This window comes from Podarcis cretensis, assembly GCF_951804945.1.
Source record: "Podarcis cretensis genome assembly, chromosome: 10".
Lineage (NCBI taxonomy): Eukaryota > Metazoa > Chordata > Lepidosauria > Squamata > Lacertidae > Podarcis > Podarcis cretensis.
Genome location: NC_137179.1, coordinates 74238423 through 74250433, shown reverse-complemented (window position 1 = coordinate 74250433; position 12011 = coordinate 74238423). Strand labels below are relative to the sequence as shown.

At 40.0% G+C, this 12011-nt stretch overlaps 1 protein-coding gene across 5 annotated transcripts in view; it reads left to right on the top strand.

Moving 5' to 3' along the window:
* Positions 1 to 12011, top strand: part of CACNA2D1 (calcium voltage-gated channel auxiliary subunit alpha2delta 1) — a 404289-nt gene that overhangs the window by 203394 nt on the left and 188884 nt on the right. For all 5 annotated transcript variants that reach the window (XM_079993561.1, XM_079993559.1, XM_079993562.1 and 2 more), the window contains exon 5: positions 10020 to 10064. In XM_079993561.1, the coding sequence (XP_079849687.1) occupies positions 10020 to 10064 (45 nt within the window). The remainder of the gene's footprint in view (positions 1 to 10019; positions 10065 to 12011) is intronic.

Sequence of the window (12011 nt, the reverse complement as noted above, 5' to 3'; positions counted from 1 at the left end):
AACACGCTTTGTACACCACTCTAATGAACTCACAAGCTACTAACCTATTAGTACCTTTCACAATTCTTCTTGTTTCTATGTATTTATTTGCCTATATTTATAAAGATTTAGATTAAATTCAGAGACAGGTTCATAGCATTTCCGTAGTGAACACAGAATGTGTGTGTGGGATTTTGATGATCTGGTCTTTATTTGGCGCTTTATTTTTTTATAAAAAGCACAGGAACAGAACTGTAAGAGAGGTACCCCACCTTTGTCACTCCGATTAATTAGGAAACTGAATTTGTCTAATGTAATTAAGTTTGGTGCCATGTAGTCTTTAACTGTGTTTAAGGCAAGACTCTCTAAACCAGCATTTAAATTCCTATGTAATATCTGCACCAGTCCTCAAATAATATGGTTTATTTATTTAATTGCATTTAACTGCTTGCCTTGTCCCACCACAGCAAACCAATGATCTTCATATTATGATTTCCTACATCTATGATATCATATGATGGTCATTCATTATTTGTAAATTCTGTATGCTGTATTTTTTTGTGAAAGGCAGAAAGATTTGGTCACATGTTCTTTTACACACACACACACACACACACTTGTTGGTGACTTGTGGAAGTCAGTTGGAAGTTCAGTGTGACGTATCATCAGAGTATGCAGAGCCCCAGAAGAATAGCTAAATACTGCTATCTACTGTGTACAGTTATTCTGATCTTTCAGGTAAAGATACATATGTACAGATCCACAAACACTATCACTATGCTAGCTAATGCTGCTGCGTAAAACCCACACCATTTCCCCTTAACTCTCACAGATTCAGAGTAAGACCCTGACAGCGAAACAGGAGAGCATCAGGACAGGACAAGGCATAATGAAAACAATGCCCTAGTCAAGAGACCATTATACCTGTCTCTACATTCCTGAACCAATAGGAACGACTCCAGAAGTCATACACTTGGCCTTGCTAGAGTAACTCAGCACACCTGGTCTCTTATCTCTGAACATGCAGATGTGGGGCATGTGCTAACTCAAGACATGAGCCCCAGCACTGTAATTTAACCCATTGTTCACGTTACACCAACAACACTCACATACACACCCCTTTGATAAAACACCGTAGGATGTGTTTGTGTGGAGGAGCCTTGAATAAACAAGTTACACTTCTGAAGCATATTTAGCTAGATATTAAACATAGTGTTTGGATTATTTTCCCCATCTCCACATTTTCTTTCTGAAGTGGAAGATGTGAGGGGTAATATGATGATGCTAATTGAAAGGATACTTGGGGTTCATTTTTTCACAGAGGACAGTCAATTAAGCCAAATTCCAAGCAATTAGATACATCTAATGAAGTAGGCGGTCTACAAAGGCACATAACGAGCCACGACGCTGCACAATAAGATAGTTCAAAGAGGGTCTATCTTCATAGGATTTAAAAAAATGAATGATAGGTCTGCTTATTCAGCAGTGCAATGCCAGGTTTATGACATTATTTTCCTACACTTTACAAGAAAATAATGTGCCTTCCCCCCTAAGCTGATAGTACTTAGTTTATTGTGTGCACCTTGTTGTCCCCCCACATTTTTGTTAATAGATATAGGTAGAGCTCCTGGCTCTAAGCTGTGGCTGTCCTGTTTCCTCTGCCTCTCATCACCACGATGTCAAACTAACCACATTAGCAAGTCTTATTTTCTGTTATGCAAAGGAGGCAATAATCTGTTCTGAGCATGCTCATAATTGTTTACTTGAGGGCCACATCTACACAGTAGGAAAGATCAGGACTCAGCTTCCCTGAACAGTCTTGCTGTTTGCTTCTTTCAGTATCTCTGAGTTACACAAAATGTAAGTCTGTTTGTAAAATAAATGGGTTGGGTTTTTCTTACATATACCATTTTTTTAATGGAAGGGGATGCTTGGTTCAACAATGTTTTTTAAAAAAAATGTTTTGCCAAATTTCATCCTCATTAATGATGGGTGGAATTAAGACAATAGCTTAATTAGGCTAAGTGGAAAAGGAAGGGAAGGGGAGAATACAAAAAAGTTTAAATCTGTATTGTACTTTAATTCAGTTTAGCTGCAGAAATATTTACATTCTGCTATAGCACAAGAGCTTTTAACATATGTGAATATTTTCTGACAATCTTTGAAGTATCATTCATTTTGCTCCTAAAATACCTTTGTAGTAGTAGTAGTAGCAGCAGCAGCAATTATTATTATTATTATTATTATTATTATTATTATTATTATTATTATTATTTGTATCCTGTCCATGTGACTGACTTGCCCTAGCCACTCTGGCTGGATTCCAACAAATATAAAAGCATAATAAAACATCAAACATTAAAAACATATATAGAATCATAGAGTTGGAATAGACCACAAGGGCCATCGAGTCCAACCCCCTGCCAAGCAGGAAACACCATCAGAGCACTCCTGACATATGGTTGTCAAGCCTCTGCTTAAAGACCTCCAAAGAAGGAGACTCCACCACACTCCTTGGCAGCAAATTCCACTGTCAAACAGCTCTTACTGTCAGGAAGTTCTTCCTAATGTTTAGGTGGAATCTTCTTTCTTGTAGTTTGGAACCATTGCTCCGTGTCCGCTTCTCTGGAGCAGCAGAAAACAACCTTTCTCCCTCCTCTATGTGACATCCTTTTATATATTTGAACATGGCTATCATATCCCCCCTTAACCTCCTCTTCTCCAGGCTAAACATGCCCAGCTCCCTTAGCCGTTCCTCATAAGGCATCGTTTCCAGGCCTTTGACCATTTTGGTTGCCCTCCTCTGGACACGTTCCAGTTTCTCAGTGTCCTTCTTGAACTGTGGTGCCCAGAACTGGACACAGTACTCCAGGTGAGGTCTGACCAGAGCAGAATACAGTGGCACTATTACTTCCCTTGATCTAGATGCTATACTCCTATTGATGCAGCCCAGAATTGCATTGGCTTTTTTAGCTGCCGCGTCACACTGTTGGCTCATGTCAAGTTTGTTGTCCACTAAGACTCCTAGATCCTTTTCACATGTACTGCTCTCAAGCCAGGTGTCACCCATCTTGTATTTGTGCCTCTCATTTTTTTTGCCCAAGTGCAATACTTTACATTTCTCCCTGTTAAAGTTCATCTTGTTTGTTTTGGCCCAGTTCTCTAATCTGTCAAGGTTGTTTTGAAGTGTGATCCTGTCCTCTGGGGTGTTAGCCACCCCTCCCAGTTTGGTGTCATCTGCAAATTTGATCAGGATGCCCTTGAGTCCATCATCCAAGTCGTTGATAAAGATGTTGAATAAGACCGGGCCCAAGACAGAACCCTGTGGCACCCCACTAGTCACTCTTCTCCAGGATGAAGAGGAACCATTGATGAGACACTTTGGGTTCAGTCTAATTAATATATAATTAATTAGAAACAAAAAGTCTCCATTTGATAATGTAATAGGAAAAAACAAAAACCATGTTATTAATGAAGAGATTCTTATGTATTTTGCTCTATCATTTTTTTTTGACATAATCACATTTATCTAGATGAATGGATAATGTCTGCGCACAGAGGACTCCACAGATCACAAATCTACCACTGGTAATCAAATACAGAAAATGAAATACCGGTGCATGCGAACATGAACAGTCTTTAGGCTTTTCTTCACCTGTATTGCTAAAGCTGTGGACAGTGGAGCCGTGCAGCCTGTGCTTGGTGGTTTGCTAGTATGACTATGTGAACACAGCTATTGTTGGTTTATTGTTGCTTGCCCTTGTTTCGAGTACCCCATGATAGCTTACATGGAACTTCTCCTGCTATCCAGGTGTGGTCCAAACTTAATAAACCAAATTATTCCACGTTTTAAGACCATTTCAAGGTCTACAAAGTGCAGTTAGTTGACAAGGGAAGATTCCATAGCTCAGCGAAAGAGCCCATGAATTAAACCCCCAGCATCTACACTTAAGAAGATGAAATATTAGCCAATGTAGGGCCACTTCCTGATGCCCTAAAAAGTTGTTTCCAGTTGGACAATACTAGTCTACACAGATAACTTGTCAGACCTGATGTATGGCTGTTTACTATTTTCATATGTACAGTTTACTGCATTCTTGTGGACAGTTCTCATCCTAGGCACTGCAATCAAATTTTAAATGCCGATGCTATAAAACTGTATAGCTTTTGACAGCTGCCCTCATACACTGTTCTGTGGAATTTTGCAGTGCAAAAAGCCTTGTTGTATGACACCAGTACATGAAAACATGCCCAGAGTGTGACATTTGGCAGCTTAGCATGTAGATATTACAAAACAAGTCAGGGCTTTGCATCTGCTAGCTGTGACAGTGACCATTTTGACACACATTAATCCTTGGCAAAGGTTAATTGAGAGGTGAAGAGAAAAAGTAGCTGGATTCTCATCATTGCATGATAAAGAGGCTGGATATAGGCACCCCTCAGCAATCTGATTGCATGACAATAAGCTTTCCATATATTACTTGTGCATATTAAAACAACTATCTGTCACTGAGAACAAAATGCAGACTGGCAGATTCAAAGGCTGAGATGTGATGCTTTAAATTAAACAGTGGCAAAAACTTGGTTGTATGAATTTGCCCAGATCTCTGGCCATTGGACTTAAGATTTCAGTTATGGCTGAAAATGCTAACCTCATATGAGTTTGTGATATTTTGTTTATTATTATAACTCATGTTCTAACGTTTTAAAAATAGCAGTTTCTCCCCATCATTATAGCTGCAAGCATAAGGTCAAGAAGTAAAGACAACACTGGCCGTAGTCTTCCACCTTTCAGTGGTTTGGCCATTAAGTGCACTTATTTTTTTAAAAAAATATTTTACTGGCATTGTACAATTAATTAAATAGCTTTAAAAATATAAGGCCACAGTTCATCAGGAGATCACAAGCCAATACTCAGTGGATCCCCTTGTGCTCTTGTTTTTGAAAAGAACACTGGAATATGCAGACCTTGGTCAGATCCAATTCTTACATTATTCTAAACTGAGTTTTGGTGTTTGTTTGTTTGTTTCTATACTCCCTTTACCATACAGTCACAGGGCGGTATACAACATACTAAAACTGAATTGACCCTGCCTACCCAAGATGTACGAAATGCTTCCTGTTTTCAGCTGAGCCTTGTTCAAGCAGCAAAGTCTTCTTGAGCTCTGGAGTATTCCTGTATCTCTGGCTTGCTCCAGAAGTCAGGCAATCTTACCCCCCCCCCCCTCTATATACACTTCCTGATTTGCCCTCTGGCTTTTTTCTCATGGCTCCTGGGTCATCTCAAACTTTAGCCTATGGTCCAGCACTGGGCCAGTGGTCACCAGCTGTTGTGACACTGCCCTAGGGCATCTGTTGTGGGATTACAGCACCATCCCAGACCATTGTTCACGCTGGGTGGGGCTGATGTGAAGTGCAGATTCAAGCATTTGAAGGGCACCATGTTGACTATCTCTGGTATAAGGCAGTGCATTGAAAATGTTTTTCTAGTTGTATGGAAAACAGCAAACTAACAAATAATAGGAAATTTCAAAACCAGTAGGCAGTTTAAAAATAGTCCATTGCTGCAAGCGAAATCTTCCTTTATAACTGGCTGGGGGGAACCTTCAAGTGAAGAATATGGAGCATTATGCTCTGAAGAAAAATGCAATAAAAGTTGAAAGAAGGCTGACAAACTAAATGCACTGTCAGTACAACTAACTACAAAGAGTCAGTGGGTGTTATTTCCCCACAAATATACTTATCACTTCAAACTTAGACCTCCATCTTCATTTAAAGCAGTGTCATGTCACTTTAAACAGTCATGGTTCCCACCCCACCCCCAAAATTATGTCGTCTGTTGCAGGCGGTGACAATTGTTGGAGACCTGTTTTGCACTCACAGTTTATAGTGGCTTAACGATAAACCTCTATTCCCAGGGGTCTCTGGGAATTGGAGTTCTGAGAGGGGAATCGAGGTCTCCTCACAACTTTCACCACATCTATCAAAGAACAGTTCCACAGTTCTTTGGTGGAAGTTATGACTGTTTAAATTGGTATAATACTACTTTAAAAGCACAGTGAAGATGTGGCCTTAATTGTTCATGGGAATTTTGAGACAAGAGCTAGTCAATTCACACTGCCATCTATATTGGCCTCTTTCTGATATGACTTTCTAACTGCAGCTACTCTTACAAGCTGCTACGTTGAAGGGAGAACTGAAGGAGGAGGAAATGAAACATCATTTCTAGTAGTTAGAACTGTCAAAAGACTGCATTTGTGTTGCTGTTCTAATGACCAAAGCAGCCTGAAAACAGAGCCATATCATCTTGTGACACTCAAGGCTTTCCTCTGCTTTGCTCTGATGTGTTTCCTCTTTTCATTATTTTCTGGGTACATCAAGTAATTAGTCTTGCTGAGTTTTATAGCATTTAGAGAGTTGCAGTTATAAAATAAATATGAAGCTGAAGCAATTGCTAATCAGAAATATATTACTGATTTTAAAAGTAAGATTTAAATTATTTGGAGTGAACTACTTCAGTACAAGACTTATTTATTAATCACATTAATGTCTTAAGTTTCTTCCAAAGAACTTGGTGCAGCAGCAGCAGCAGCAGCAGCAGCAGCAGCTGAATTATATCCTTTTTAATCTTCACAATGCCCCTGTGTAGGGTTGATAATGTCATTGGCCAGTGAGCTTTACAGGGTTGCCATATGTCTAAAATTTCCTGGACATACCTGGAATACAGCAGTCAGAAGCAGTGTCTGGACAGAAATTGGGGGATGTCCAGGAAAATCTGGACGTATGGCAACCCATGCCAGCAGTACCGTTTGCGGCGATTTACCTTAAAACAGGGTCTGCTGTTCAAAGGAGGGGGGAATCTCACAGAGTTTTCACAATTTCTCATTTCTTTGGGTAGGAAATAGCTAAAGAAATGAGATGTTTGGGTAAAGTCTAACAACTTTATCAGAAAAAGTAAAGTTGGCAAGGTAGGCTTCTTTTTCTTCTTCAAGTGTGAGGTTAGCACTGAGCTATAGCAATCTTAAAAACAGAGAAACAGAGCATCCTTATTTACACACGGAATTACCCAAGTGGCAAAGGTATTAAAGAGAAGTATCTTAGGAGACTTAATAAAAGCAGTATTTACTTGGCATATAGGAACCAATTTTACATTTGTTTGTTGTTCTGCTCCAGATTATTTGATAAGGCCATGGGAATAGATGAGAAATCTAAGCGTACAAAACATCCCACTCTTCATGTGTGAATTGTCTTTCGTTATTGCAAAGTTGTCTGGAAAGACATCATTCCCCCAGCCATCCACCTTGTCTGTCCCCACAACTGGATGAAGACTGATCTGTCTCACTTGCAAATCTTGATACCCTGGTGTAATCTTCAGCCTGGAGGTAAAGATGTGGAACCTCTGCCCATTAAGAATGTAAAAAAACTACCATTGCAGATGTTGCAGAAAGAAAAGCATGTTCTGCATGGGAATAGGGAGAAACACACATAATTAAGATGTGGCCAAAGAGTCACATTCCAAAATCCCTGTAGTTTATGAGGAAGAAACTTGCAGAAGTTGTTAGGCTCAATCCCTGGTGTGAAGTACCTCTGCTTGAGACCCCAATGAGCTGCTGCCAATCAGACTAGAGACAATACTAGGTTAGATTGTCTAGGCTGTCCTAATCTATAAGGCAGCTTCCTGTGAGGTAAATGCCATCATATTCTGATTGTGGGCTTCCCAGAGCCCTTAGGATGGCCACTGCAGGAAGGACAATGCTGGACTAGATAGGCCTTCTGTCTTTTCTTAAGCTGAATGAATGAGCCTCAAATAATCACCTTCATATGTGAACATTATATAGAACATTTAAGCATGTTAAAGAAATACCTTGCCACATGTGCATGTTAGAGGATGACTGTGAGGACTAGGTGTTTTGTGTGACAGTGCTCACCAGTATGGAGTACTGACATGTCTTTTTTGCTGTCCATGGCAGTAATTTTGTCACTCATGACACTTTTAACAATATATGAGTACCAGCACTTCACTGAGGGAAATCACTGTGTTGTGATCTCTCCCTATTATATTTAAACAACAGTGGAGGTCATCTTAACTCTTCTAAGTTTTACAAGAGCAAAAATGCCACTGGCAGATACTCATGAAATGCTTTTGGGTTATAACAGATAATTTTTTCAAATAAGGGTGCAGAGAAACATTCTTTCCCCAGCTATTTGCTATTTATACCAGGGACAAAAGAAAATCAAGTGTCTTTTGGGATAGGGGAGGAGTTTTTAAGTTGAAGTTTTTAAGCAGAACCACCTGATGAGATTGTGTCAGTTCAATATAAGAAGTGCAGAACCTAACAGGAGTAAAAGGAAATTTAAACTTGATTGCTATCATCCTTTCCTGAAAGCGACATGCTAAATTGTAAATTGCTTCTTTGAGTATGGCCCACCAGGTTTCAGAGAGAGATCAATGCACTGCCAATTAGCTTGGGTCTCTAATGGCGATAGGAATTTCTTCTCTTGCATTGGTGAACAGTAAGTTCATGTTTAACATTCTGGATTTGGTATAAAGCCAGCAGTAATGTGCGGGAGAAATGGATTCTGATAGTAATGTGTGTTGTTAGATCTATTTAGATTTATCATATAAAGTACACTTCAGTTCTTTAAACCATACATAAAACCATTCTGATAGTGTTCTCTTGAGTCTTGAAAAACCCCTGAAACCCTCCCTTTGTAGATTATAAATTATCCTGTTTTTTTGTGTTGTATTCAGCTGTTTATGTTGAAATTCACTACAAGCTGAGTTAATGGTTAACAGACTTTGCTTCTGATGAGACCTGGCAACCTGCACAGAATGGTAACAAACTTCTCCAGCCAACCTATGCCTAAGGACTCATCCACACCGCTGTTAGCCCTTCCGCATTTCCCTGGGCAAAACCCATGGTTGACCGCAGAATGGCAAATGGGCTTTCTGTAGCTTGCTATTTGTTCTGATTCAGTGATAAAAACATGTTTTCCATGGAAAGTTGTGGGGCAAACACAAAACCGCTCAGACTTATGCTTTTTAACCATGGTACAAGCAGAAGTGTGAATGAGCCCTGAGTCAGGTCTCCAAGAGCTGGCCTTCTGGGTTGAAGCTGTTTTTCTAAAATGGATCAGGTGCCAGATATTTAGGGGGACACTCCTAAATATGGGAATCCTGTGTAAATTATGCCATCTTAAGTTAAAGTGGCATAAAGTATGCCAGATCCAAACTTTGTTCAGGCTGGTGCCTGAGCCTCTGCTTAAGGAGAATGTTAGCCGCTTTGAGACTCCTGAAGGGGAGTGAAAGGCGGGATATCAAATCCAAACTCTTCTTCTTCTTCTTCTTCTTCTTCTTCTTCTTCTTCAACCGGGGGGGGGGGGATAATTTAAAATAGAGTTTGAGTTATACAACCCTTTTTGCCAGTTTAATTTATGCCAGGTTATCAGGGAACATGACCATGCAGAATGAGTTTAGGATTCAGCCGATGTTCTCCCTGGTCATGCCCATACCATGCCCCCAGAACACCTATTTTTTCAGGGCTTCTGCCAACTTAAGATCTGCTGGGGTCAGTTGGCTGGGGCTCAGCTATACTGGAATGGGGCAGATGTGGTGGTGTATCACTGGCAGAGCTGGGACAAGATAGGTAGGCTGGTGTAGCCAGCCAGAGATCTGCTGGGTCCGATTCCTGCTCATCCCAGTGGACCTAGCCTTGGGATTGCATCCATTGTTGATAATGCACACCCTTAAGACTTAAAAACAGGGACAAATGGCTCCTGAATGGCTACTGGTAGTTCTCCAACAAGAAAGTAGCCTGACACATGTCCTGCGCTGTGCCCTGTGAGATCCCTGCATTGTGGGTCATAACACCAGCATGCTATGGCTGGTATTTAAGAGCAGACTAAATGGGGAAATTAACAGTCATATTTTGTAAGTTCAGAAAATGCAGAATTAACTTTGATGTTAATGGCTTTGTAGTGTATTTTTTTGTATTATAGGGTTCAACAAAAATTAACTCCATTTTTTCCCTCCTACACAGACTAATGATATTGTCTACTACAATGCAAAGGATGACCTGAATGAAGTAAGTAACATTTATGAGTATATAAGAACATGTTTCCTCAAGTTCCCCAAAGGCAGTAGATTTTCACTATAGTTTCTCTTTCCCCACAGTCCACCCCATATTTAGGTTCCCTTTTTTGGGGGGGGGGGATGGCTGAAAGTGTACACTTATTTAAGTACCAACTCATGTAGGTCAAGGTAGTGCAGTTGATTCTGGATTTTGTCTATCCGGGATATCATTTGTTCAGCTCAAGGCTACACCCACTGGAGTTTATGAGCATTTGTCCTCTTAAAATGTTACACCCCCAAGTGGCTGTCCAGTAGCCTTGGGTTAGGCATGTTAGGTGGGGAGGGAGGGAGCACGTGATCCCATGGTCCTATTTAGGAGGCAAATGGAGCAGCTTATCTTCCAAAACTACATGACAGTAAATTACCATTAGTGCATGGTCAGTGCTTTTGTTTGTTTGAACGTTTAGTCTGTTTAGAATTTGACTTTGAAATCCTGACAATACTTGGATGAAAAGGGAAGCTGTTTTCTACTTCAAATAACACAGCTTGCTATTTTAAAATAAACATTGTAGGTGCAATCTATAAACTAATACAGAGTTTCTTTAAATGCATTAATCAGATAGATCAACATGCTTCATTTGCACCTAGTAATAAAATGTGATTTATGATTGATGGCCTCACTGTTGCACTTGACACTGTTGCTGTAAGATAATTAAAGAGAGTACATTGATCTTGTCAGACAAATGTATCTGAGTTGCATAAATGGAATATGGAAATTTAGATAAGATGAAGGTGCAGGATTCGTTTACGGTGAATTTAAAAAGTATCCATAGTCAGCCATTTAATTAACATTTGAGTAACTTTTTTGCTTCTAGTTCAGCAGTTTTCAACTTTGAGTTATGGAAGAAACTACCTTGTGAGATTTCTCTTTCATAATAGGCCTGTCTGTTTGTTTCCCAGATTAACTGTCAAGCCATTGGATTCTGTCCACTCATAGGAAGGAATCTAGTTAGGTTTTTTTGATTATGAGTAATTCAGAGAGTATTTAGGTCTCTTGCACCAGGGATGAGCGGTGGGCTTGAGATTGTGTACCAGAAACGCCACATCAGTGCAATGAACATTGATAGCTACCCTTTGATGGTCCACTGAGCTCAGCAGTTAGACTAACAGGTCTTTTCCAGCTCTGGTGCTTGAATTATTTTAACTAGCGATTTCAATAACTGAATTTGGAACTCTTCCACTGAGCTTTAGGCCATTATAATAGTCAAATGAGATACAATACTAAAATATATTGTGTCTGAGTGGGAACTTGGTAGACAAACAGCAACATCTGTCGACATCTGTCAGTACTACTGAATAATCTCCTAACTCACTTGGAGAGTGGGGGAGAATGTGTGGCAGGAAAGAGGTGGGGAGAAGAGCAGCATTACTTTTGACTACACTGATTAAAATCGAAGAAGACCTGCACCTAGGTTTGGTCTCTCTAGGAACTCCCACGATGGCCAGGCCCTTGCTCCTGTACCAAGAGATGGTGCTGTTCAAAAGGGTATGATAACAAAAAACAACCACCATGGAGCTGTAAACTTTTTAAAACAAATATTTATTTTACTCTAGCAAATGGTAACCTGTGGTTTACATATATTAGCTGAGTGTCAAGAAATAGCAGCGTCCTTCCTCATCGCTTGAGGGCTGAGATGCTTGAGAGCCTATTTTGCCTCCAATCTGCAGTGTTGTTCTAGCAACTGTTAGGGTCCCTAACTGTTGAGACCTAAAGGGTCAAAAACACCACCAAGCATCATTAGTGTTTTACTTTCTGAGCAGCTGTCAGTCAGCAAGCAGAAACCTGGTCGATAAATAAATTACATAGTGTTACAAGCAATAGTGTGGAATGAAATGCCAATTAAATTACTATTTTAAACTCTCTGTGGCTTTTCCGGGCCTGAAATATTTAAAACCCTAG